Here is a 27,217-nt window from a genome sequence, read left to right on the forward strand (position 1 = left end):
GAATTCAAGTGGTGGTTCAAAAATGTGTTTGCAATTTCAAAATAAATACAAATTCAATTACAAGCATTCATATTCAGGGTTGTTAATTATATTAGGTAAACAATTTTTCAGTATAGGTAGGTTTTTACATGGTACAACTTGCCCCGGAAAAATGTTACAACTAGCCCCAGCATGAAATTTGGCACATAAAATCAATTTAAAAAAAAAGCGAAACTGATGTAGACATAACATATACACGCAATTTGAGCCAAAACACAGTTGCATATAACAAAAAAACACTTAGCACTCTATCTTTTTCGGGTAAAGAGGTAGACCAAAAATAAAATTAAAAAAAAAAGTTACAAACATGCATTTTTTGGGCACCACTAGTGTAACTTCTCACCCTGTCGTCTAATCTTCATCTGAAGAAAATGTGCCGGTAGATATGCAAAAATTGAGCATTTTTCTCCTTTACGCGTTTCTTAATATTGAAAGGAACATCGCTTTTTTTAGCTGTTAATTCTTACCCCTGTTACATTTAGCCCCACCCTCCCCTACTTAAAAAATTTAGAACCAATTGCCAGAACTAAATTTAAAAAATTGCAGTTTGTCATCTTTCACAATCTACAATAACACTGTGTTACAAAATAAAAATCATGTCAATTACTTTGGAAATGACCTAGCAGAGGTTGTAGGTATTACTGATTTCTTTCTCGAGTACAAAAATTACAACTTCCACAATGTCTAACTAATTTTGATGAATTAAAACTTTTTTTTATGGAACAATAAAACTGTTTGTAAAAATTTTTTTTCAAAACACAAAATGAAGCTTAAAACGGTCTCCGAATTTTAAAAAAACGGTGAAAAAATGTTATACTTTGAGATTCAGCCCATAAAACCTACACCCAATTTGGTGCTTGAGCATAATAAAAAATATTTTCAAAAAAAAAAACAAGTACTCCTCTGTTTAGAACTGTAAAAAATCTGAAATTGACCGAAAAATGGATACCTAAGTAAAAAATCGTTGAAATCTGAAAACATTGAAAAACGGTTTTTTGACGATAACTTGAAATTTTGAGGGTCTACGAAAAATTTCAAGAGCCGAAATATGATATACACAACCTCTGCTAGGTCATTTCCAAAACAATACACAAAGACGGAAAGAGTTGCCGGACCCTCAAAACTACATAGTACTATGAAAACAATAAAATCAATGGTATAAATGTTACCCTTACGAACTTTGTTAAAAATGTTGTCCTTGACACGGGAATTATGAATAAAATAAGTCTATATAAATTTTTCTTTTCATGCCAAATAAGGGTATTTTTTTATGTAAACAAAATGTGGGTTTGTTGAAAAACTAAGTAATAATATTGGTACCCTAAGGAGATTCAGTAATTATGATTGGAAGTAAGAAATTGAAGTGTCTATTAGAATATCATGGTTAAAAGGGTGTTTTTTGGCGGGAAAAAATTGATGACCCACCCTAATTAAGTTTGGCAGTAACAATACCATCGAGGTTAGAAATTGAAGAGACTTCAAAAATTAATTTTGGATGAAAGGGTGTTTTTTTCGAGGAGAAAAAACTCAAAGTTGACGATTTTGTTCCATATATTGTGGATATTGGTTTTATCAATAATTTTGGCTTTATCAATGTAAAAATGGTTGCTGTTTTACATTGTTGTTTTAGATTGGACCAGGGTTACCATATTTGTCGATCACCATTATTTTTATTGGACTGTGTTACACAAATTAATTTTAAAAATACTTTTTGTGGGACCTACAATATTTAATATATTTTTCGTTTATTAATAGTTAATTTGTAAACGTCGAACTAACAGCTGTCTGCACAGGAAGCAAGTTGATTTCTCATTGAGCTTACTCATGATGAAATAGAATTTATTATTTTTTTTTTACAATTGACCAAAAACTCTTTCTATATTTGTCGAAAAATCGCCTCTCCTACATTCATGAAAGAATTCAATACCTATCATTTTTTTGACATTTCCAAGATAAATCACCCCTAACGAGTTTGATTTCTCACACAGATGTGGCACTAGTGTGAATTTGTTAATTAGTAGGGTTTCTTATCTCAAACCCCGAACCAAAAAAATCCAAAAACGTCATCGAGAAAAGAAAGAAAAAAGATTAATTTCAGAAAACAATTTCATTCTAGGCGCGTTAATAACCATCATTTGTCATTCTGTAATCCTCACTTTCTTTAACTCCAAGACATAGGGCCATTTGGCAAAGACATATCGATTTAACAACATTAAGTAGTAACACATTGACACACAGAAAAAAATAACCTATTCAACTCTTCTTCATAATATTTTTTTTCCACCCTAACTAAAGCTTATTTACTTTATTTTTTTTTCTTTGTCTTTGTTTTTTCTTGAAATGAATATCCGTTTGAAGAATTCTCTCTGTGGATGAACCCAATTATCACGAACATCAATCCTTTTTGTCGACTTTTATAGCGTACATCCGTTGCTAAACAACTATACAAATACAACAACAACATCAAAGCAACAACAACAACAACAAACACAAAAAAAAACTAATATTTGCTCAGCTAAATTGCTCTATTCACTTGATCCTTCCTCACAGATTCATTTACACTCATCTGGATGTGCAAATTAACCAAAGGGCAAAGAATAACAGTCAACATGAAAAAAAACAGAAAATATAAAGCAGAAAAAAAATTAATATCCTTAACAAAAAATGGAAAAAAAAATAGACGAAAAACTACAAAGAAAATAGGTCAAAGAGCTCCAATTGCTATGCTACTCTACTGAGCTGCGTTGTATTTGCATACAACATCCCTTTCAGTTGTGTTTGTGTTGTATACTTAAGGTTTTATCCTCTTACCCTAGACAAGTTTAATCCATAATCCATCTTGGAATATTTTTTCGTCCTTTTTTTTTGCTGTGTTTTTTCAAAATTTTTAAACTCACTTTTTCTCTTTTTTTTTCTAGGAGCAAATTGTCAGGAAAATGTAGACGAATGTATGTCCAATCCATGCCAAAATGGTGGCCTTTGTCGGGACAGAGATAACGGATATGTATGCACTTGTCAACCAGGATATTTGGGTTTACATTGTGAGATTGATGTGGCCGTCTGTGAAACAGGTAAGAGTGGATTTTTGTCTAGCACGGAATTAGCACAAATGTCGAGAGAATTAATTTGATAAAATGAATTAACATTTTAAAACAAAAACACACACAGTTGCCACTCGGTTGAAGTTTTGATAGAAATGAGGGAAATTGGTCATTGTTATTTTTTTACTTTGCGAAATAATCTCATAATTTAGGTCAAAGATAAAGTAGTACGAATGAGTGAAAATAAAAAAATCAAAAAAAAAAGGTTTGAATAAAATTGTCAGTATCACATTCTACAAATTTTATGCTTCATTATTTTACCTTTATCTTTAACTGCCTTTTGAAAATCAATTGATTTTAGGACGCCTCATTCACAGACTAGGAATGATATTCAGGAATTACCAAGCAAACGTTTTTATATGGATATTTTTTTTTTTTTTTGTTTTTCATTTCATTACATTTCATTGTGGTAGCAGAAGTGAATGTTGAAAAAACAGGATTCGAGAGTTTTTGTTTTTGAAACTCTTTAAATATAATAACCTTTTGGCTTGTAAAAAATCGCTTTAATTTCATATTCGACCAAAGTTGGGAACTTCGTCTTTACTAAACTGATTTCTGACTTACCCAAGCGGAAAGTGAAAGATAATAAACAATTGTCGGTTTTTGAGCACGACAATTGTTTCATTGTTAGAAGAATTTCTAACAAATCTATTGTTTAATAAACTATACTTAAATGCATGTCTAGTCGCACGTACTTATTTTATGGTATAAGAGTAAGAATGTCAAAAATTCATAAGAGAATAATTTAAATTTAAGAAAATTTTATAAAACAAATGTAAAAAAATGTTTAAACTTATAATTAAAATAACAATAACATTTTTTTTTTAACAAAAAAGTAGGTAGGTATGCCATTTTATTTCTTGCATAATTAAAAAAAAAAAATCAAAATCGTTTGAGCATTTATTTTTTGCAAAATGAATACGGCTAAAATTGGATAAAATATGGACTTTCAAAATCTACTGTTTTTGGTCTCTTTGAGCCATTTTTCTTTAACACATGTTTTAAAAAATGGTGATTTGCAGTGGTTTTATTGTATGCTTTCGTTATTTAAAATTACTTCCTTATCATTATAACCATAATACCACTTAATGCAAACATATTTGCAAAACTTAGAAAATATTAAAACAAATAGTAAATCTATTTTCATTTGAAACATTTTATAAAATTAGAAAATAGTTTTGGGATTTAGGATAAACGATATCATATGAGATTGTGTTTTAGAAAATTGAGTATAAATTGATAAACATAAAAAGATACAAAACTCCTAATTACAACTTGTAAAATGTGTTAAAGAAAAATGGCTCAAAGAGACCAAAAACAGTAGATTTTGAAAGTCCATATTTTATCCAATTTTAGCCGTATTTAATTTTTGTGACCAATTGTTGAAAGATAAAGTATTTTCTTTTCTCCATTACATTTTCAATATCCGTACTCGTAAATGTTTAAATGATAACAATAGACTATTTAGTAAAAACACCAAAAATGCCATGTTTTTCTCTTTTTCGAATAGTTTTTCATTAGTTTTTTACAATATTTTAATTTTAAATTTTTTTAAAGGGTATATATCGAAAGGAAATTTAATTATCTACAAAAAATGACTTAATACAAATTTTCATATTCGGCTTCCTTTTCAAGTTATAGACGAAAACACAAAAAATAACAACAAAAAAAAAAGTCGAAAATATTGATCGTTACAAAAATGATCATATCTTTATAACCTATCTATAGATTTTGAAGAAAATTATCTTGTTATCTTTGCCAGAAAGTGCACTACTATATAGAACTATGAGGATTCGCAAGATTTAGATTTTTTATGTCAGTAAGAAATTCTTTTTTTGCAAAAATTTCCATTTCAATTTTTTTAAGTGTTTTGATACAATGCACTTAAACTTTTGGAGTTACCCAAAAAAGTTATTCCAGTGTTTGTTGCTTATTTGATCAGCTTTCATAAACCGGTATTTCTGTTCAGATTAGTTGTTTATTACTCAAGATATAGCCCGAATACTAAGTATGCTGGAAAAAAAAAACGACAAAAAATTTTGAAAAATCATATCTCGAAAACCTATCCATAAATATTTTTTTAAGATAAGGTTTTCGAGTTTTCTGGGCTCAAATCTATACGAAAAGTATAACGGCACTTGGTGTCCAAAAAAATTTTGTTATGTTTTTTTGATTTTTTTTAACTGTAATAATTCAAAAACGGAGAGTGATTGAATATTTCTGACTTCAGATTTAAGTTAAGCACACCAAAAACATTTGATAAAATATATGTAGTTTAGTCTCGGCAACAATAAAAAAAGTATAATTTTGTAAACTACTGTTATTAAGCAAGTAAAAGTATAAGTGCACTACTGCCTTTCAAAATTATTCCCCTAACCACATATATGTACCTTACATTGTCAATCCCTTTTTTTACATGAACATATCGGTGAAGCAAAAATCTTCAAATAATAACAAGAGTCACAAAACTCGTCAAATTTAAAAATTAAACAGCAATCGTTTCGTATCATAAAAATCAAAGGGTGAAATTTTCTAGTTTTTTTTTATTTGTCTTAGCAAAAAACAGAAACAAAATTAATTCAAAAAACTTTTGACTTTTTTCAACACTCTAATAATGGACCCAGTTTCGTAAAATAAACAGCAATTGCTTCGTTTCATCAAAATCTTAACAAAAAAGTTCGCCCAAGAAACGCAAAAAACATAAAAAAAAATTAATTTAAAAATTTTGGACTTTCGTCACCACTTTAATAATGGACTAATTTTCATAAAATATCACCCCAGTTTTTGATAAAACAAAGCGAGTGCCGTTTATTTTATGGATTACATTATTACAGTGGTTGTCAGCCAAAGTACCCGACACACTTAGCACTTAATAAAATTTTATTTTCAGACAATTTTTTTGAAATCATCGACAATTTAAAGTAAAGTGGCAACAGTGTACCATTCGGATGAATTAATTGTGTTTGTTCTTATTCTAATTCAAATTTTTACTCTTTTTAACAGGTACGGGCGCCAGATGTCACAATGGCGGCGAGTGTATAGAAGGTCGCGGTCTAGAATTCACCTGCGATTGTCCGCCCGGTTGGACGGGACGCATTTGTCAAGATGAAATCAACGAATGTGAATCGTCGCCCTGTCAAAACGGTGGTGTTTGTGTCGACAAACTAGCTTCATATGTCTGTGCCTGCCCCATGGGCTATACCGGAACCAATTGTGAAGAAGAAATCCTCATTTGTGCTGACAGTCCGTGTCAGAATAACGCACTGTGCCTAATGGAAGAAGGTATTCCCACATGCTATTGTGTGCCCGATTATCATGGCGAAAAATGTGAATTCCAATATGACGAATGTCAATTGGGACCAAAATGTATGAATGGCGGCGTGTGTATAGATGGCGTTGACACCTTTACGTGTTCATGCCCGCCAATGCTCACGGGAATGCTCTGTGAATGTTTAATGACTGGCGAAGACTCACTAGACTGCAATTATACAGCGCCAGTTACATCATCAACTACAACAACTACAACAGAGGAACCCAGTTCCGAAGAGGGTACAACACCCACGCCACCAGTTTTCACAACCGCAAGCGGAACATCGTCGAGTAGTAGTAGTAGTAGCAGCGGTGAGAGTGGAGAAACCGGAGAATCACTTACTTCCGAAGGAAGTTCATCATCCGAAACCGCAGAATCTGATGAAAATCTATACACCACTGTTGCCAGATTCGATGTGACTGAAATCACAACGGCCAAATCACCAAAAGCATCCAGCAGCAGCAGCAGCAGTGAGGAATCGGGAGAAATTCCAATAACAATCACAGCACATCCACCGACAATAATTCATCATCGGACGACAATTAAAACGACAGCGACATTCCCCTACGAATACACCACCCACAGACCTCCTCCACAGACTCCAAAGTGGCCAACGACTCCAGTTTATGTAACCGAAATCCCAGAAACACGTCCCACTTCATCCCGATATTATCCCCCAGAGGCAACCACTTTCAGCACAAGTCTGCAAACAGAATACACCGACTATGACCAAGAGAATAACGGATACACTGCAACCACTCGCCGACCATCGCCGCCGCCCTCTTTTGGAATAACAACGACAGTTGCACCATTCTTCACCGAATACCCGGAGGTCTTTGTTACCACCAAGGTTACCGAATACACCAAGGAATATGGTGGCGGTCGGTTTACGACATTCAAGCCACCTACACCGTTCTTCCCATCGTCAACAGCGTCATATGACTATGAATCTCCATCAGGAGTGAGTATTGACATAGCGACATCAACGTCTGGCAAAATAGGTGGCCCTATTTCACCCCATCCGACGATATCGCCTTATTGGCCGGCAAGCAGCACCTCGCAGCCAGTATCGCCAACGTTCAGGCCAACACCGCCACCCTTCATAGAACATTCGACTAAAATTCTTTACACAGATGACTTGGTCACATATCCGACAACAGCGGCTCCGACCACCACCACAGAGTATATTCCACCCCCAACGACACAAGCACCGACGCCACCACCTCCACCGCCAACATCACCACCGCCTCCACCGACAACGACCACTCCGGCACCCACACAGCCCCCACCGCCACCACCACCAACGCTGGCGGTCCTCACTACGGATTCATCGATTTCATCATCCTCTTCATCTTCATCGTCGTCGTCTTCATCCGAGGAGAGCTCAGAATCGGGTGGAGGCAGTGGTGGTGTCGGAACAGGCGGCGGTGGAGCATCGGGAGGAGTGGACAACTTCACCACAGGCATTCCAGATTGCATCAAATTGGGTTGCTATAATGGAGGTACTTGTGTCACCACTTCGGAGGGCTCCAGGGTGAGTAATGGCAAACGTTCTCTTTCTTTCTCTCTCTCCTTTTTAATATAAATTTTTCGTTTTCTTTTGTTACGTTACGTATATTCGTTTTCGTATATAATATTCGTATGAGTAGGTTATATTGAAAAAGCGCTCCTGGCTTCTATATGGCACAAGTGTATGGCATATAGCACCTTTGCCAGGCTTCCATTTGAAGTTTATTTCACTCTTCATCCTCATCCCACAGATATGAAGATGAAGCTGGGAAATAAGATCTATTCAGTGCTTTCCACTTGAATGGTAGGTGAACAAGAACTCACATAACATCGTATCTCTACCTAACGTATATGAAATCGATGAATGTTTTCTATCTCTTTCTTTCTCTATGGAATTTCGAAAACCTCTCCTGTGTTTTTAAAATGAAAATGAAAGACGATGAAGATGAAGGGTGGTAATTTTCACACAGCAGCACAAGAAAAACTAACTTCGGGTTAACTTGCCAATATAATGAAAATGATAACCCTTAGATACAAACACACGACGACTTGTATACATTATATTTAGATAGTTTGAAGACACTTTGGAAGAATATTGATTCAGCTTATAATATAAAACGGAGTTTTAAGAAAACCAAATGGTTTGAAGAAGAGGGAAAAGAGGGAAAAACTATATTTTTTGAAGAAGAGAAAATGTTTGTTTCTTACGACTTTATACCAGGAGCAATAGAAAAAGGATCAAAAGAGTATATAAAATGATAATGTGTGTGCTTGATACTATAAGTTATTGTCGAAGGGAAGTGTTATAATAGTTGAAGTAGTGAAGATATGTATTTGTATATGGATGAATGGAATTGTTTTCATTTCTTAAGATGCTTTTATGATATAGTTGAGATGGAAACATATACATGGAAGCTTTTTTGTTTATTTAACTATTTAGAGAAAAGTAAAGATGTTGGGAAGAGAAACTTCTTTGAAGAAAAATGCTTGAATGGTCACTTACTGTATGTCTTTTTACTTTAAGTAATTATTGGAAAACGACTCTTTTATCTAAAATGTTCAAGTTGCACTTCAATTTTGTGCAAAACTTAAAACAAACCGAATGTTAAGGAAGTAGTTTATTACATTCTTTAATTTAGCAATTCCTGACATCAAAATTTATAAAGAAAATACAATTTAACAAATTTTGTGCCAAAAATATTTGAATCGGTTATTGTTAAAACAACATAAATGTAAGTCAAATTTTATTTTTTTCATAGGAGAGAAAAAAACCATGAGGTGGTCAAATTTTCAACGCTTTGACAATTTTAATACCTAAACTGACATTCCAAAATTTAATTTTGATTATTATAATATACAAATCAGTAGCCTATTTAAAAATATAGCGGTTTTGGTCTCACCTTAGAAAAAATTTAATAAAATCACTTATGTTGTTTTAACAATCATCGATTCATGTACAAAATACACGAAACTTTCAGCTCACATTTAAAAAAAAAATTCTGGGTTCAGAAACATTAATTTCTCTTTGTGGAACGCGCCAAATATTAGATTTGTGAGGTTGTCATTTGTCATGATGACATTTGACGCCATTAAAAAAAAATGATATTTGGCTAAATAGAGGGTGATTCAGAAATTAAATTCTTTAAAAAAAAATTATAAATATGTAAAATAATATTTATTTGTATAAAATTCAAATGTCTTTGGTACATTTCTATTTTGTTACAGGAATAATAGTCGGTCGTGCTGTATTTTATCCAAGACAGTATTTTTGACTTAAAGACTTCCTCGGATCTTCTGTCTTCTGATTCAATCAAGCTTTGTTACTTCTGCTGCCATGCGAAGCATCTCGATCTCAGCTGCGGTCAATTTACTCTCTTACGTTTTGTACATTTGAACTTTTCGCACTTGGGAAGCATTGTTCCGTTCAGGTAATAGTCCGGAATAGGGCCGCCTGGGTCGGGATATAGACAGAATAGATATTTTGTCTTTTTCGCACAAATTTCAAGTGCTCGTTGCAAGGATGTTTGATTCTCACTTATGATTAGCAAAGAATAACTGATTTATCTTCGAAGGGTCAGCTGAGTTCAAAACTGACATTTTTCTGTTATTCAATATTAACAAGGGCGGAACCAGGCGGAACCAGGCGGGGGCACCGCCCCCCCCCCCCCCCAACACTGGTTCATACTTAAAGCATATCAAATCATAAGAGTTCCTAAAATATATGAATAAAATAACAGAAAGAACTTGAGTGAAACTCTTGTCTATTTCTGGCTGCGAACTTATTGTTTGTTGCATCCCTTTCCAATGAAAAGCTCCATCTCACAAATAAATATACGACTATTTGGGTAAACACGAATTTTCTAAGTAGTTTTTTTTTTAACTAGAAAGTGATTTTGGTGAAAAATTTTGCTATGGACACAGAGAAAAATATGACCACCTAGAAACTAACAGATTGCCATATTGTTTTACTGCCCATATGTTTTATGAGGAAATCTTATTAAAAGCAACGATTAATAAGGTTTTTTTATAATGATTTCTTATCATTTTTATAAAGAAAAATTATTAAAATTTGAGTGAAAAGTTCATTTTTTTTTTGCAACTTGGCACTAGAACAAAAATCGCGATCAATATTTTCATAGCGGGTTGGTTCAGGGGGTAAGGTCGGCGACTAATGATTTGAAGTCTCCAGTTCGATTCCCCGCCTGGTCATCGTTTTTTTTTTTTTTTCTTTTCAAAACCCTACAAATGCAGATTTTTAAACAATAAGGAAAACCCGATTGTTTTAATAAGGTTTCCTTCTTGGATGAAAACCATAGAGAAATCTTATTGTTTTTGTTCTAATTTATGTGGTCTATTTTTCTCTGTCGACATCGACAATCAAGGTATGAATGGTATTCTTAAAAAAAATTAGTTGTATATGCAACTCTATTTTTTCATACGGAGGGGTTGAAGTACATACTTAAAAAAATTTGCACTTTTTTCGTTTGTTTTTTTTTTTTTTAAACATTAGTGTTTTTAAAATAGCGCAACACGCCGCAACTTTGCCTAACCTACATATATATTATTGAACTGCTGGATATGTAGAACAATCTTGAATTTCAAGAGATTGTCCAAATTTGTCCAAAAACTCCTCAGAAGTGACCCTTATAGATTTTTAAAAGTATTATATTTTTGAGAAAATTGCTCCAGAGAAGCCTTTAACAATATGTATAGAAATAGTGTTTCAAATTTCAAAAGAATCTGTACAGTAGTTCTGAAAATATTAGTTGTGCACCCAGAGAAAAAACGCATAGTAATTTCTAATCCGTTCTACATTGAATCAATGGTGAAAAATATTAATTAATTTTCTAAAAATCCTCTTATGGTTAAGTTACAGTTTGCCACATTAATTTTTATAAGTGAGATTGCACAGTGGTAAAGCACAAGCTTGTCAACCCAGGTATAGCAGGTTCGATCCCCAGCGGATGCCAGTTTTACTTTTTCTTATTTTTTTTAATGTGTGAATAACTTAGATTTAAAGTGTGCTACTTTGATTCAATCATTTTCCACTTTAGGCTAAAAATGTAGTGATTTTCCATTGATTCAAAGTGGTTTCGATTGATTTTACGTTGTTTTTTGGCTCAGTGTGGGGAGAACGAATTAAAGTTTTTAACAGTGGAATAAAAAGTTTGTAAGCGAAGTATTAAAATACTCATAACTTGGTCAATTTGGCTCCAATACCAATACCTAAAATTTTAACACAATATTCTTGAGATAAAATGCATTCAGTTAAAAATTTAAAAAAATGCAAATACAAAATTTTAATGCAAATAAAAAAAACATGGTTTCCCGGGGATAAAATAAAGTTGCAGTTTTTTTTAATTCTTAGGAACTCTAGACTTAGAATGAAGTCTTTAGTATTCGACTAAAAACTTCCAGGTCAAAAAATAATGATATAAATAAGTCCATAATATTGAAAATTTTATACAAAATCGGGAGATAAATGGGAAAGCACTTAAGTGGGTTTTACTGTACCAATAATACACTGCTAATCATCAGGTTAGCACACCTGTTATAAGTTTTATATATTGGATTGTGTATTTATTCTTGTAAAAGTGTAGGGTCAATGTGGGTAAATGTAAACAATTTCATGTAATTTTTTTCTTTCGACTTTAGATTTTTTTATGTTTTCACGGAACAACTTGAATGGTATTTTCAAATGCAAATATGAAATGATGGCAATTCTTCTATATAAATATAAACAAATATTTCCCAAATTGTTTACATTACTGTCAAATATGGCATGTTTACAAATACCCCACCATGTTTGTGTTTTTTTGCAAATTCGGGGTAAATGTAAACGGTGGTTTAAAATGAAGAATTTCGTCTTTATCATATGGATAACAACTTGAAAAACGTTCAAGAAGGTATTTGACAAAAACTTTTTCAAATTCCAATAAAAGTTTTTGTTTTCTTCCTTTGATTCTTTATATAGGCGCCCAATATGCATCCTGAGCAGCTCTGAACGTCATATTTTTTGTTTTTTTTACGTCAAAGACCGATTTTGCAACATCATCCACTGAAAATGATGGTGTTGGCTACTTTAAAATGTGACTCCGCGGCACTTTAGCAATAGTAATTGACTAAAAATACGTTATTTTTATTAAAACCAATAATTTCAGCAAAAATATATGTTTATATTTACCCCCAGAATACGTTGTTTACATTTACCCATTATGAAAAATATTCTGGGGTAAATGTAAACACATGCAAATCGACATAAATGTCCTGTATTTTAAAATTTGCTTGTATCACATAGAATCTACATCAAAATTAAAAACAAAAAAATATTTGCAAATTATACTGACTTTATTGAATCTGCAAAAATATTTAATTTTTCTGAAAGACTAACGACTTGTTTGGCACTTTAAAAAATTATCTTTCACGGAAAATACGCTCGTCGAATGAATTCTCTCTTGACAGCAATGAGCTTGACGTATAAGTTAAAAGATACATGCGTCCGCGATTTGTACTTATGTATGCATCAAAGAGATTTAACTGAAGCTTGTTATGAGCCATGTTCTCATTTACCCCTGTTTACATTTACCCACATTGACCCTAGCTTATTTTATGAACGCTATTTTTCTCATCTTTTTATACACTATCACTGGACAAAAGAACTTGCATCGGAAAGATCTCTTTGAACTAGTTTGAACCCCTTTTTTAAATTTTGTACTTAAAAGCATACTTTTTTTGAATCATCAGGTTAGCACATGCCAATTGTTTTTGGTTTATCTTCAAAATTTGAAAGCGAATGACAGTATAAATTGATTTATTTGTTCATACGGTCTTTAAAAATCAATATGGGCAAAGGAAAATCCTTATCCGTGGTAGAAAAATCAAAAATTGAGGCTTTTCGCGAATTAAGTCTTTCTATAAGTGCAATATCGAAAAAAATCGGTAGAGGTCGAAAAGTAATATCCGCGTTTTTGGCCAATAAGTCAGGATATGGTAAAAATTATAAAGGCGGAAACAACAAAGTTATTTCGAGTGCCGACAGAAGAGCAATACTAAGAGAAGCATCAAATTCGCATCAGTCGGCTGCAAAAATTAGGGATAATGTTGGTCTACAGGCGAGTTTACCCACAATTAGAAGAGTAATTAAAAGTGCCGCACATTTAAAAAGATTAAAATTGAAGAAAAAACCTCCCCTCAACGAAGTTCGTAAAGAAAAACGCTTGAGTTTTGCGCGAGAGCACATGACATGGAACTCTGAGTGGCGATACGTGGTCTTTTCGGATGAAAAGAAATTTAATTTGGAAGGCCCAGATGGATTTAACTACTATTTCCATGATGTTCGTAAAGAGGAACACTATTTGGATAGGCTTCACAGTCGGGTAGGAGGTTTAATGGTGTGGGGAGCCATCTCTTACTACGGAACTTGCGAGTTACAGTTTTTAACAACAACAATGAACGCAAATACTTACAAAAATGTACTGGAAACTGCATTTCCCCATTTTCAAAATTTGTTCGGTAACTTGCCATGGCATTTTCAACATGACAATGCTCCGATCCACACTGCGAGGGTGGTAAAATCATGGATTGAAGGCCAAAATATAGACTTAATAAAGTGGCCGCCCTACTCACCTGACATCAACATAATAGAAAATGTGTGGGGATGGCTGGTTCGTAAGGTCTACGAGTCTGGGATGCAATATTATACCAAAGAGGAACTGAATGAAGCCATCAAATGCGCTTGGTCTACCATTTCCCTGGATTATATTGGAAAACTATACGCATCACTTCCAAATCGAATTTTTGAGGTCATTCTTAAAAAGGGTGGGCCGACACATTATTAAATTATTTTCAAAAATGAATAAACTTCTTGGTTTTCAAGATTTGATATGAATTTTTTGACTATAAAGATTAAAATAAACTTTAAAAAACGAAATGTGCTAACCTGATGATTTATTTTTTGTGTATGCTTTTAGTAAATTAATTAATAAAACAAATAACAAAGAATGGTAAAAAAATTTGTTTCTTTTATTTTACTTAGAATTGCATCAGATATTTAAATCATTTATTTAAAAACCGGTAGCTTATTTAGTTTTGCAGGAATAACGCAAGTGAGGGGGTGTGCTAACCTGATGATTGGCAGTGTATGAACATTTTTCCTTCCGAATAACTTTTTTGTCATTTGGTACCTATTTGATGTGAAAAATGTGCCCCAATGTTTTTAGCCAGATTTTAGACCAAAATACCGCACTGTGCGTCGGTAAAATTCACTGCTTGTCAGCCAGCCGTATGATACTTTATTTCTAACTGTTATTGCTGATTTTTTTAACAAATCGTATGGAAGAAGGGATTGATCATTTCAGGGTTAATCCAATACTGTGTCACTTTTTTCTATCCTTATTTAAGTCTGAATGTTTAAAAAAATAATATAGAAATGGTTAATGTTTCATAAATTAATTTATCAACATGTCCAGCCACATGAAACAAAAAATAAAGAGGTTTCTTAGAAAAAAGTAGTTTTGGTTTTTTTGTTAATTTCTCTAAAATGACAAGATTTAAAAACAAATAAGAGCATCGAATTTTGAAAACTAATTTAGTACTTAATTTTTTTTTTTTCAAAATTTTGACTTTAAAAATTAATTTTTTTAAAACTGTATTTAAATTGTTTATAAAAGACGAGGTGTTTGGCTTTAAAAAAAGGTAAAGCACGTTATTGTAAGCACGTATTGTTGATTTTTAATAATTTTTTTTTGCCAAATTAAGTCAATTTTTTTTTCATTGACCCTCCCCGCTAAACGAGGGGGAAAAGACCCCCCCTCGCATACGATTTTTTGTTGTCTCGACCCAACCTACAAGCTTTAACTATTTGGCACATTACTCCTGAATCACCTGATTTGCCTATTGCAACCATTTTTTGAAAGTTTCAAAGAAAGTAAAAGTTATAACAAGCCAAATAAAGATTATGACGAAACTTTTTAAAGAACTACTGAAGATGAACAAAACTACAAGCAAGATCTAAAGAAAAAAAAATAAGTTATTAATCACGTCAAATAATTTGAAACAAACCGTAGAAAAAAACAGCCAGCTTGAATATCTTAAACAAGCTTTTATAAATTCATAGGAAAAAGGCGTTAAAATTCTGTCAATAACATACAAAATGGGTCTTCTAATCTTAAACTTGTAAAGCTTAAAGAAGCTATTTCAACTGTCATTTAAAATACACCACAATGACGATAGAGACGATATTTCTACAAAATATTGCCTGTTAACTTTCATCAAGCAAAATACAAGCAAAACAAAAAAAAATTAATATCGTCCTTCTTCTTTTTTTCAATTTGCCTCAAAGCTAAGTTACACGCTGCTAACCACAAGTCCTTATCAAATATCTCCGGCTCTTAGACCACTCTCACTAGCAAAGGAGTGGAATAATAATTATTATTATTATTATGAAGCACTAAGGAATCACAACGGCAACTAAACTAGCAAGCAAAAACGTCCTTCTCGTTGTCGTCATCGTTCTCCCTTAAGTATGAGATAATCTTCTTCTTCCTCCTCCAATCCTCCACTTCTATTCATATTTAGCTAGGACAATCAAAGATTTATGAGGCAATAGTAAAATGAAGACAAAGGACGATATGAACAACGAGCAGCGAGAGGACGAAAAAAGGAAAAAAAAATAACTACGAGAGTAAAATTAGCGCTTGACTTTAATTAGAGTTTCCTATGTCATAAGGACTTAATAACCGTCACGTGAACGTGATCATATTTCTGCACGCACACAACTTCAGCACACACAGAAGTAGGTATAATGTATTGTGTATATAGAAAAAAAAAAAAAAAAACAAAAGCTGCTAAAAATATATTATAAATATACGACAACGAGGAGCAGCAGGATATCTATATAAAAACGTTCATCATCGTTGATACCAACGTCGTCGTCGTCGTTGGGCTTAAACACACACAAACTTTTACCCCAACTTTGATGGAAAAGTAAATATTATAGTATGAAATATATTCGGAATGACAGTGAGATGGGGGTGGTGGTAAAGGGGAGGGGATGGTCTCACTATGCCACTGAATGCCTGCAGCGCAACATCCAAGAAGAGCATTATTAAACTCGAGCAGAGAGAGAGAGAGAGAGTCTCGTTGCATGCAAATTAGCTCTTCATAGGAATCAAATTGCGAACGAGAAAGTTTGACTTCCACAACCATGCTGACGATGATGATTATGCTTATGAAGATGATGATGATGGCGGCTATAGTGGCGTTGGCAATGACTGTAACATTGTTCATGATGATGATGATGAGATTCGATATGATACACCAAATCCCCATATACTCGATCCTATCGGCTTTAATGAGGATATATGAGATATACTTTTTGTATTCTAGGTGCTCTCTAAAGAATTTCAATAACATTTTTTGGCATACCGGCATGATGACATGATGACCAGATTGTTTAAAGAATCGAAAATTGTCACTCAAAAATGCATTGAAAAGTTTTTATTTCCAAAAGATTAATGGATGATGGCTCATATAAACTCTCATTAAAAAAGATGAAGTTTTTACAAAATTTTGTGTCTTGGGAATAGAAACAAAAATATAAAACAAAACAATCATCTAAAATGAAAAATTTTTGATACTCAATATTCATTTATAGTTAGGAAAAAAAATATTGAGATTGAATATCATAAAAGTGTTCGTAAATCTTCACAGAACTTTTGTTCATACAAGCTATTTAAGGTTTGACTTCATGGAGCAAAGTTTCTAGATTTCATAAGATAAAGAATATTATACCTCGTTTTCTCCATCAAGTTTGGATTTGTGTGTAAAAAGAGTTATGTTGAAAGAGCATTAATCAAGTCATTCACTAAAATATTGAGAAAACCTTCTGCAAAACTTTTGAACCCGTTGTAGAACCTTAGTGGAGTTTGAGCATCCTATCAAAATTATATTTAAATATCTTGACGGGAGCAAACACTGGTCGGCAACGAAAATGGAGCTTGAACCAAACCATACTTTTCTATAGGACTTTTGTGTGCTGATTCCGAATCTGAAGTCAAAATTTCACTGACACGTCAAGTTTTCGAAATATTTAAATATTAACAGGTCAAAAACGCGTTTTTGTGATACTTTTAGCGTTGAATTTCATCACCGTTAAATTTTTTTTCGTAAAACTACATAATGCAATATTTAAAAGCAATATTTTATCGTCTTAAATACGTTTATTTTTATTTTCAAGATTATTTTCTTCTAAAAGATATTCGGTATAGAAAGGTATGATATCTCAAAATCTTGGTGGTTAAAGTAACTGGTTTTTGAAGCAGATTTGAAGTAGATTTCAGTTTTTGACTCCTGATTCGGTTGAAAAAATAGCCAAATATTACGGAAAAATAATATTTTTAGATCAAATGTCAAAAAAAAATTCATTTAAAATTAGTTTTTGGGACTTTATAGCTAAAATTGTGATGAGCAGAGCTCAAAAACTAGACGTGATGGAAAAAATCTGTAAACTGTTTTAAATTCAGCACACTCAAGTTTATTAAAATTACCTTACAGAGTTCTTGCTCCCGACTTTTTTTGTTTTTTTTGCCGACCAGTGAAATTAAACCTTATAGTTTCGTTTTTTTTTTTAAAGCAGGATTATCTTGTGAAGGTATTAAATCTGACCCGATGATCATTTAACAGCTTTCATCTACTGACCTTTCCAACCTATTCTATGAATACCTTAGTCTAGAGATTAGTTTCTGCATTCGTATCAGCAACACAAGACGCCCGGAAAATCAGTTTTCAGCCTGTATTGAAGACGATGGATAAATTAGAGCAGAAAACCTTACATATTTACTGTTTCAAAAAGTTATTTCATAACACTGAGTCTTTTTGATTTGCTGAATTTCAATATCATTTCTAAGTGTACGTGATGATTTTTTTTCACATATCTAAACGAAAAAATTCAATTTATTGTATTCACCGAAGTGAAATAAAATCTTCGACAAGTCATTGGTCCTAGAAAAGATTTCTAGAAATCGCTTCGAGTGTGCTATATACACTTCGAACAATTTTAAAATTGTTTGAAATTATTATTTTTGAAATTTGTTCCAGGTTGTTCCTAATTTGTTCCGGAATGTTTTAAATGTTTTAAAAATTTTCAGAAATAAGGGTTGTAGAGCCAAAAAAAAAACGTTTTTTGAAAATTGTATTATTAAAAGTTGTTCCAGGTTTTAAAAATTATTCTCAATAATATTCCAAATTTTTGGACCTCAAAATTCATTATTTCGAAAGTTTGGGACCGAAATCAAAAAAGTTCTTTTCCAATTTTTTAGTTTTCTTATATTTTTGTTTTAATTTTTGAGTTTAACATTTAAATCTTTTAAGCCAAACCAAAAATCACGAAAAATAAAACGAAGAACAAGACATTTGAACTAAACAAAAACGATTTTAGCTAATTTTTACTTTTAAAATCAAAAAATAAAAACAGGTTGATCTTTTGTTTCACCAAAACGTATTAAAATCTTAACTGTTTCAAAAATATTTAAAACCCCAAAAATTACAAAAAAAAAACTCAACCTATATAATTAATTACTTCCCCACGGGAGGACGATAATTATTCGAATTTATTTTGGTGAGGCAACCAATTTTGTATTTGGCCTTATCGACGTATCCGTTCGGAGAAATTTTTTTTTTCCGATTTGTTCGAAATCGGAGAATTTTCTATCGAGGTATCTGTTCCGATTGACATATCGGAGAATCTTCCGATGAAAAATTGCGGCCTTTAGCGATGAAGTGTGTTCAGCAAAGACTCTACGACATAAAATAGTTGCGGAATATTTTAAGAAAAGTGGAATCGTGTAAATATATCTAATTTTGATTTTTTAGTTCAGAGTAATAAAAAAAAGAGCGACAAAGACTCAGCAAAATAGGTTGTTTGATATTAAGAAGACTTTTTAGCATCACAAGGATTTTAACTTATTGAATAAATAAATCACGCTGACACATGCGTCGAATGATTGCGATTGTATAGTTTATTTTTTTTTTTTGTTCAGAATTGGATACCTTGATCCTTGAAAGAAATCTAAGTTCCGATCGGAACGGGCTATCGCACAGTGGGGAAAAGGCGGAAAAAACCCAACTTTCGGAAGTACGATTTATTTTGATACTGCACGTGTTTCTAACAGTAAATTAGTTGAAGAATCAGAAAATGAAAACTGTTTTTCAAAAAAAAAATTGTGGTCCTGGAGATTATCGCTCAAAGTTGAAAAACAGTGAAAACTGATAAAAATACAAGTAGTTTCAAAATGATCTATTTTCCTTAAAATTTAAAGGTTTGAACCAATTTTTTTTGTAAATAGGCTTAAAATAAATTGACAAACAATATGGTACATTAGTTTAGCGAAAAAGAATTGAATACATTTTTTTGACAAAAAAACATTCAATTTTAGTGACTTTTTAGGTTCAAATTAGGTTTTAACTACTGCCTCCGTCTGCCTCTGTTGGCGGATAGGTTTTCCTAGATAGTATTGAATCTCAGCAATAGTTTAAAAAAAAATCTCACCCGAAGACGTCCGTATTCGGTTTTTATAGCAATTTCAATCTGAAAAAGTCATTATAAAAACCAAAAAAAAAAAAAATAAGGCAAAAAAGAAATATGCAGCTATTTTCGCCAGACAAATCTTTCTAAATGTATTTTGGTATGCTGAATCTGAATGTGAAGTCCGTTTTGCTAAACAGCCCAAAATTTTTGATAAGATTGCAAAAAAAAATTTTAAACCCACAATTTTAAAGTTTTTCCCAATTTAGTCGCTGTTGGGATCAGGAGTTTGTGTTAATGAAACCTGCATTGCACATTTACCTATTAAAACAAATGTTTTTTTCACTAAGCCACTTTTTTGACTTTATTTATTACTATCGGAATAGGAATACAGTAAAACTGGTTATTTGAAGATTCTCTTATCTTTAGTTCCACTTGTTTCCAAAAAAAGGATGGAATGATTTGATGAAATGTTCCGCTAATTGAAGGAAAAGTTTAGGCTTGGTAGCCGTTTAAATTTTAGAACTAACCAAGGAAAAAAAAGTTTCCAAGAAAGTTAAATTTTGGAAAAAATGCCATACCTACCGTTTTTCTACATTTTTCCTTTTTTGAAAATTTTTGATTTTTTTTTTTGATTTATGTAAAATTTAAACGGTATTTATTAATAAAATGTTCAAATAAACTCAAAAAAATTTGATTTTTCTAAAGAAGCGATTGGAAGTAAGTCATTTACAGCTGCAAAAACTTGATTTCTGATTTTTTAATATAATTTTTTTCTAAGTGGGCGTGGCAATGGGTGGTCATTGGTGTAGATTTGTCTTGCTATTAGCTACCTTTCCTGCAAATTTCATGAAAATTGGTTCAGTAGTTTAGTTTTAATTGAGTTTTTTCCGGTCTCCCATACAAGTTGCCCCACAGTGTATCGTTTCGGAACTTTCTCCGAAAGAAACATGAAAGCAAAAAACTTGTTTTATTAGAAATGTAATGAATGTTTTTTACAAAAATGTTCATTAAAAAAATATTATCATACTACAATGAATGACAAGACACGCTTTGAAAAGTTGATCATTAATCTGCTTTAACGGGTCCTATAAAGCTGCTTTTCTGAATGCTCTTATTTTCTTCTTATTTCGATGAATTAACGACAGAGCATAACCTTTTCGCTACGACCGTCAATGAATGTTCTGCGATTTGCTTCTATTTAAAGACAAACATTATATGCCCTACCTTTAAGATCTTGAGAATTTAAAAACACCTTTCAAGCATGTACGAATTTTAAGCAAGCAAACTTGCGATAAATCGCGAAATGATAATAATTTTTTCACACATAGGGATTCTTGTCATATCTTTTTGAGGGTTCAAAAGTTAGTTTAAATACAAAAATTCATGTTTTGAAAGTTGTACAGTTGCCTAACCCTTTAACGGTCTTAAAGAGATTCTATAAGATCTTTAGCACAGTGGACTCTTGCATTGTTCTGTATCAGAAAAAAATTGGACCATAATTAGAGGGTCAATTCAACATAAAATTTTCGAGAATATCAGTGACACAGTTCCAGGAACGATCATTTTGGATGGAATTATATTTCTCTTAGGATTACATTTTCCATAAGAATTATTTATTTTTCAGTGGTCGGTATTTATTCAGAGGTAGATTTACAATAACAGAACAAGATTCGGGGAAAGTTAATATTTTGAATGACCTTTCTTGTTATTTGTTGTGTATTTTTTTTTTTCAATTCTATTCAACTTAACCTTTTCCGCTTACAAATCTCGATAGTGATTTCAAAACCAACAAAAATACCCCGAATCGAACAAAATAAATATTCTTTTTCGTATATTTACCAGAATAAACAAAAATCTTACAATTTATTTCAACATATCACCCGAAATACTTGTTTATTTTGTAACATTTTTTTATTCTCTCAAATAATATAAAAATATGGTCACCCCAATTATTCTACGAGTACTCGTTAACACATAAAACACTATAAAACAAAAAAAAAAATATATATAAACTTTTTCATGAGAAATTCTAGATGCTTGTTTTTGTTGTTGTTATTGTAAACAGCAGTTGGAAATGCATCTGGAAAAATCAATATTTTGTCATTGGAGCGCTCTGAATGAACCGAAAACCGCTTCAATAACCCCAATGCCCACTAAAATTACAACGCCCTATGATTCTGCTATATTATAGTTGGGCTTCTCTAAATGTTTACTTCAGAATTGGAAATGTACACATCTGGGTTAAACAACAAGGACTCATCGTTGTCGATTGAGTGTTTAAAACAATCCGAGGTATTATTACGCAAACTTTATATATTTTCCCAACCAAAAACGGGCTCATGCCCTCTCAGCTTTCGAACTAAAATACTATTATGGCTGAACTGACTGAATGGGGCTTTACTATTATATACACTCTACACCGTTGTTGGTTGATCTCTGTGTGTCTTCTGATGTTCTGCGGCAATTTGTGGGAGGAATTTTCTATATAGGCTAAAGGAAAAGTTAGCAACTGGATATGGTATTTTCATCAAAATGGGAGTGGGTTGAAAAGTTTGGCAACTTTGTTGTGTATCGAATGCACAAATATGTACTCTCAATGGCCTTTAGGGGATTGGGGAGTTGAATGAAAAGCAGACCACTTGCACTTTGTCTGTGTCAATATGAGAAAACAATAATAAGGCGATTACAAATACCAAAACAGCTAATTGGATGAAAGTCAGCTCAGAACTCTCTTGATTGTTTGTAAAAGGAAATGTGATGACGAGAGATGCGGTTCATCTTCGATGGGGGATAGGTAAGGTAGGTAATTGCTTGTAGATGAAAGGTTTATTGAGTAATTTAGCAGCTTGTGGTTTTGATTGATGACATGTTAGAATGATAGACATAATACTGCGTAGTCATGATGATGATGATTATTAACTGAATCGAATGATATACCGTTCAATTCTGTAACAACAACCAAAACCGATATTGGTAGGCATGGTTTTTTAGCTGATTTTCAGATGAATTGTTCTGTTTGTTCATATAGTTTATTGATTTTGTAGTTTAGGAAAATCGGGACATCTTTTCATATATTTTGATGACTAACAATCAGCGATGCTAAACAAACTAACTTTTGAATTTACATAGGATCACTAGGGCGTATACGTGTCTTTTTTTAAGACTAATTGTCACACCTCTCAAGTAGCACACTGGTGTATAAATTGGTGTAAAATCATTAATTTTGGTGTAAAATTGAGAAATTTGAATAAAATGGTGTATTTATCAAAAAAGATGGTATAAAAATTATACCATCATCTTTTCTGTGCAAAATTTCAACATTTCTTTTAAGATTCCGTGCAAAAAAATACGCCGATATTCAATTGTTTTTATAATACACCATTATTGGTGCATAAAATTATTCGATTCTCAAATGAACCGAAACGGTATATTTTGTACACTCTCTTTGGTGTAGGAAGTACACCTTGTGGACATAAAATTCACCAGACTGCATAAGTGGGAGAAGTCATATTTTTCCATGGCCGCCATTTAAATAATGAAGACAGCGATTAATTATTTTACTATAATAGTACTAGGGTAAATTAGGGCATTATGGCATACCTAAGCACAAACTCAAATAACTTTACTACGGACTACAATTTTTACTTCAATCATTTTTTTTAATTAAATTTCATAAAAACGTAACATAAATAAATTATTTAATAATAAAAATTCAAGCTTTTTAACAAAAAATAAATTAAATTAAAAATAGTCCAAAAAAAACCATATTGCCCTATGTACGGGCAATATGGCGAACCCCATTTACTTCGGAACCCTTTACTTTTTTTACGTATATTCAGCATTTCTGAAATAAAATTGTAAATAAGTTTCATAAAATTAACGTTAAATTGAGGTTATTTTCAAATTTAAAAAAATGCAGAGTTACTTTTGAAATTAGTTTTACATAAGGGCATTATGGCGCAGTCGGGTATAATATAGCGCCATAATGCCCTTATTACATCTGCGCCATATTGCAAGATATACACATATTCACAAAACTCCAAAAACTAAACACAATTCTTACTTCAGTTAAAATATAACAAGTGATATAACCAAACCAAAACTGTACTCTGCGTTTCACTCTTTACAACAAACACGTGCACTGTATACTTACCGAGATACACACAAACAAAAACAAAGCGATATTATATTGGAACCCAGAACCGGTATATTTTTTTTGTTTTCTTTTTTGTTTGGCACAAAAATAAAAGCACTGATCTGCGATCGTCACAAGGCTAGTGTTCGACGAAGGCCAAAGTTTCTGCATTGGTTTTATTTAAATGCGAGTATTGAAAGTATGGTAGTTGAGAGGTGCGCCATAATGCCCGGTGCGCCATAATGCCCGAAGTTACCCTATATCGGCCTAATTATCCCGCATTCTTACTTTTTGTCGATTCGTTTATATTATAATAAGAGAACGCTTCTAAAAAAATGTAAAAACAACAAAAAAATTATTATTTTTGAAAAACTGATTTTTAAAATCGAAAAAAAAAAAAATCATTAATTCATTGAAATTTTTGAGGCGCTCGATTTTTAGGCGGGGTAGTATCTAAAATCAGTAGATGGAATTTGTTTCGTTCTTAAATCAGGCACTCAAATTCATATTCATTAATCATTAGTTAATTGTATTGTGATAGAGAATAATTTATTTTCATTTAATTCATAAGAAATAGTGTACATTTTAATTCATCAAACTATTTAAGGTTAAAAAATAAACTTTGGTTCAAATTATAAATCAGAATAATTTAAATGGTGTATTTTATCCATAGATTTATTGTGTATTTTTCAATTTCAAAGAAATAATTTTTCACCAAAAACCAGTTCATTTTTTATACCACTAGCTCTATTTATATACCAAAATCGGTTTAATTTTTTAACCAGCGGAGTTTATTATATACGAGAAAATGGTATATTTTTTATATTCAAAATGCATATCACGAAAGTGCAAAAAAATACTCCACATATTTTGGTGTATTTTAGACTTTTGTGCTACTTGAGCTATTTTTACTTACGATATTACTATTGTTATAACAAGTTATGCATTCGTTAAAAAAAAAATATATTATTATTGTTTGTCTGTATAAGGAGCTACAGCATAAACGGATGGACCGATTGACTTCAAACTTGGCATGTAGCATTTTTTGGCATTTTTTTTACCAAAAATAACAGTACCTATCATATACCAATTTTGGAAAACTTTAATTTTCCAACGGTTTTGTTAAAAAATTCAAATTTTGGTTTCTGAAAAAGGTTTTGATGAACACTTTTTTTTTGAAAATCATTATCAACGTTACCTGCCATAGAACCGCTTTTTTCAAATCTGATTTTCTGCCAAATTTCCAATTGTATTTCAACGAAATTTTTTACACTTTTTTTTATAAAATTTTGATATAAATCAGAAATAAAATTTTGTAAAAAATTATATTAGGATTTTTAAAAAATTTTTGAAAGTTTTTTTTTGAAAATTCAAATTTTCGAAAACGGGACATTGAATTTTTTTGAAATTTTGATTAAAGATGTTGTTTTATTGCTTTTAAAAATGGAATTTATGTTTTTTTTTATATACCTACCTACATTTCCCAAATTTCTTATAAATTTAAGCAACTTGAACTCGAAGAGCAATTTCGTGTGACACAGTCGTGCATTTTATTTAATGTTGTCACAAAGGAGTCAAAATTACCTATTTGAGTTATTGTTGTTGGCCGATTGTCTTGAAAAAAATTGATACACTTTAGATATTACTCAAAAGATTGTCTCTCATTGTTTTATCGCTATTTTTATAAACAATATTCAGATAAAATAGCTAGTTTCATTCCTCCCCTGAAACAATTCAACCGTAATACTTCTGTTTCTAAGAATGCTCATTCAGTAATAATGTGTAAAATTAGAAAGGAAGACAATGAATTCATTGTATGAGTGTCCCACCCGTGACGAAAAAATTTCCCATATAGAAAATGGAAATCATCAAATCTGACCTGTTTCTGAGAACTTCACATTCAAAACTTCACATTCAAACAAAAAAAAACTAAACATACTTTATTTCACGCTCAAATATTTAGAACAATGCTCATTGTCAAACAGATTCGTTTTATAGCACAAAAAAAACTATTTTTAAGCTCTTAGACTATTACATTAATCCTACATCTATCATTCTTGATTCATTCAAGACTATAAAAAATAAACCAAGTTAACCAAAAGAAAAACTACAAAAGTCAAAACCATCTTAAAGAGAGCGAATAGGTAATAAAACTTTAATTTTATTTCACTTTTATTTTTATAAAAGCAAACGGAAGCTTTTAAATCCACTTACTGAAATGTTAAATCTGTGGAATTTCTTTTAAGCATATTAAACAGCTATTTTATGTTACAACGAGAATGTTTACTTTCACAGGGTGATGTGTTTTTCTATTGAACAATTTGAACACAACTATTTTAAGCAGTAAAATTATGGAATTAAAGTATTGTTTGGGTTGTATTTTTTGACAAAAAAGTAAAATGTCCAAATTTTAAAATGGGTAGGAAAAATAGAGTTGGATAAAGGAGGTTTCATATTATAGGTACGTATGAATGTACATCCAAAGTAACATACAATCAATTCTATGCTGTCATGATCCAGTGTGAACTGTCTATGTCTATTATATTCTTGGAAGCAAAAGTAATTTCAATCAAGACCATTCCCAAAATAACAATACTGCTTAAATCCGAATATAATAAGTGTGTCATTAGTTGCCGTTGTAATTCCACGTTATTGGAAAAGCCATGCAAAATCTGAAAGGCCAATCTCATAACTTTTTGGTGGATATGATAAGAAATCAATGAAAAGAGATCTCTTTTGACTGTATCAAACAGAACTGGAGATAAAACGGAGCCATTTATTTTATAAGATTCAGCATCCAAAACAATTTTGGTTAGCATGATTTGTAATCAAAATGTATGTCCACGACATTTTCATGAAGCTGGCTGTTAGACAAATAGGACATGCCACTGACTCTGAGAAAAAAGGCGACACAAAAGTGTTGCCCGAGACTTCGCTGTCACTTCGCAATATGCCAAGAAGTCAGTTCTTTAAAAATGCATCCCTACCCACATACCATAAGCAAAACAAAAATGAAATTAATTTCACTTTCACAGGGCATTCGATTTTTTTCTGCCCTGCACGATTTCACTAGCCAAAAGGTTCTTTTTATAGAAATC

The 27,217-nt window shown here is 31.9% G+C and overlaps 1 protein-coding gene across 3 annotated transcripts in view; it reads left to right on the plus strand.

The window, feature by feature from the left end:
- Positions 1–27,217, plus strand: part of LOC129906635 (protein eyes shut) — a 122,883-nt gene that overhangs the window by 64,690 nt on the left and 30,976 nt on the right. For all 3 annotated transcript variants that reach the window (XM_055982458.1, XM_055982457.1, XM_055982459.1), the window contains 2 exons: positions 2,958–3,110; positions 6,144–7,984. In XM_055982458.1, coding sequence (XP_055838433.1) covers positions 2,958–3,110; positions 6,144–7,984 — 1,994 coding nt within the window. The remainder of the gene's footprint in view (positions 1–2,957; positions 3,111–6,143; positions 7,985–27,217) is intronic.

This window comes from Episyrphus balteatus, chromosome 1 (assembly GCF_945859705.1).
Source record: "Episyrphus balteatus chromosome 1, idEpiBalt1.1, whole genome shotgun sequence".
In the NCBI taxonomy this organism is placed as follows: domain Eukaryota; kingdom Metazoa; phylum Arthropoda; class Insecta; order Diptera; family Syrphidae; genus Episyrphus; species Episyrphus balteatus.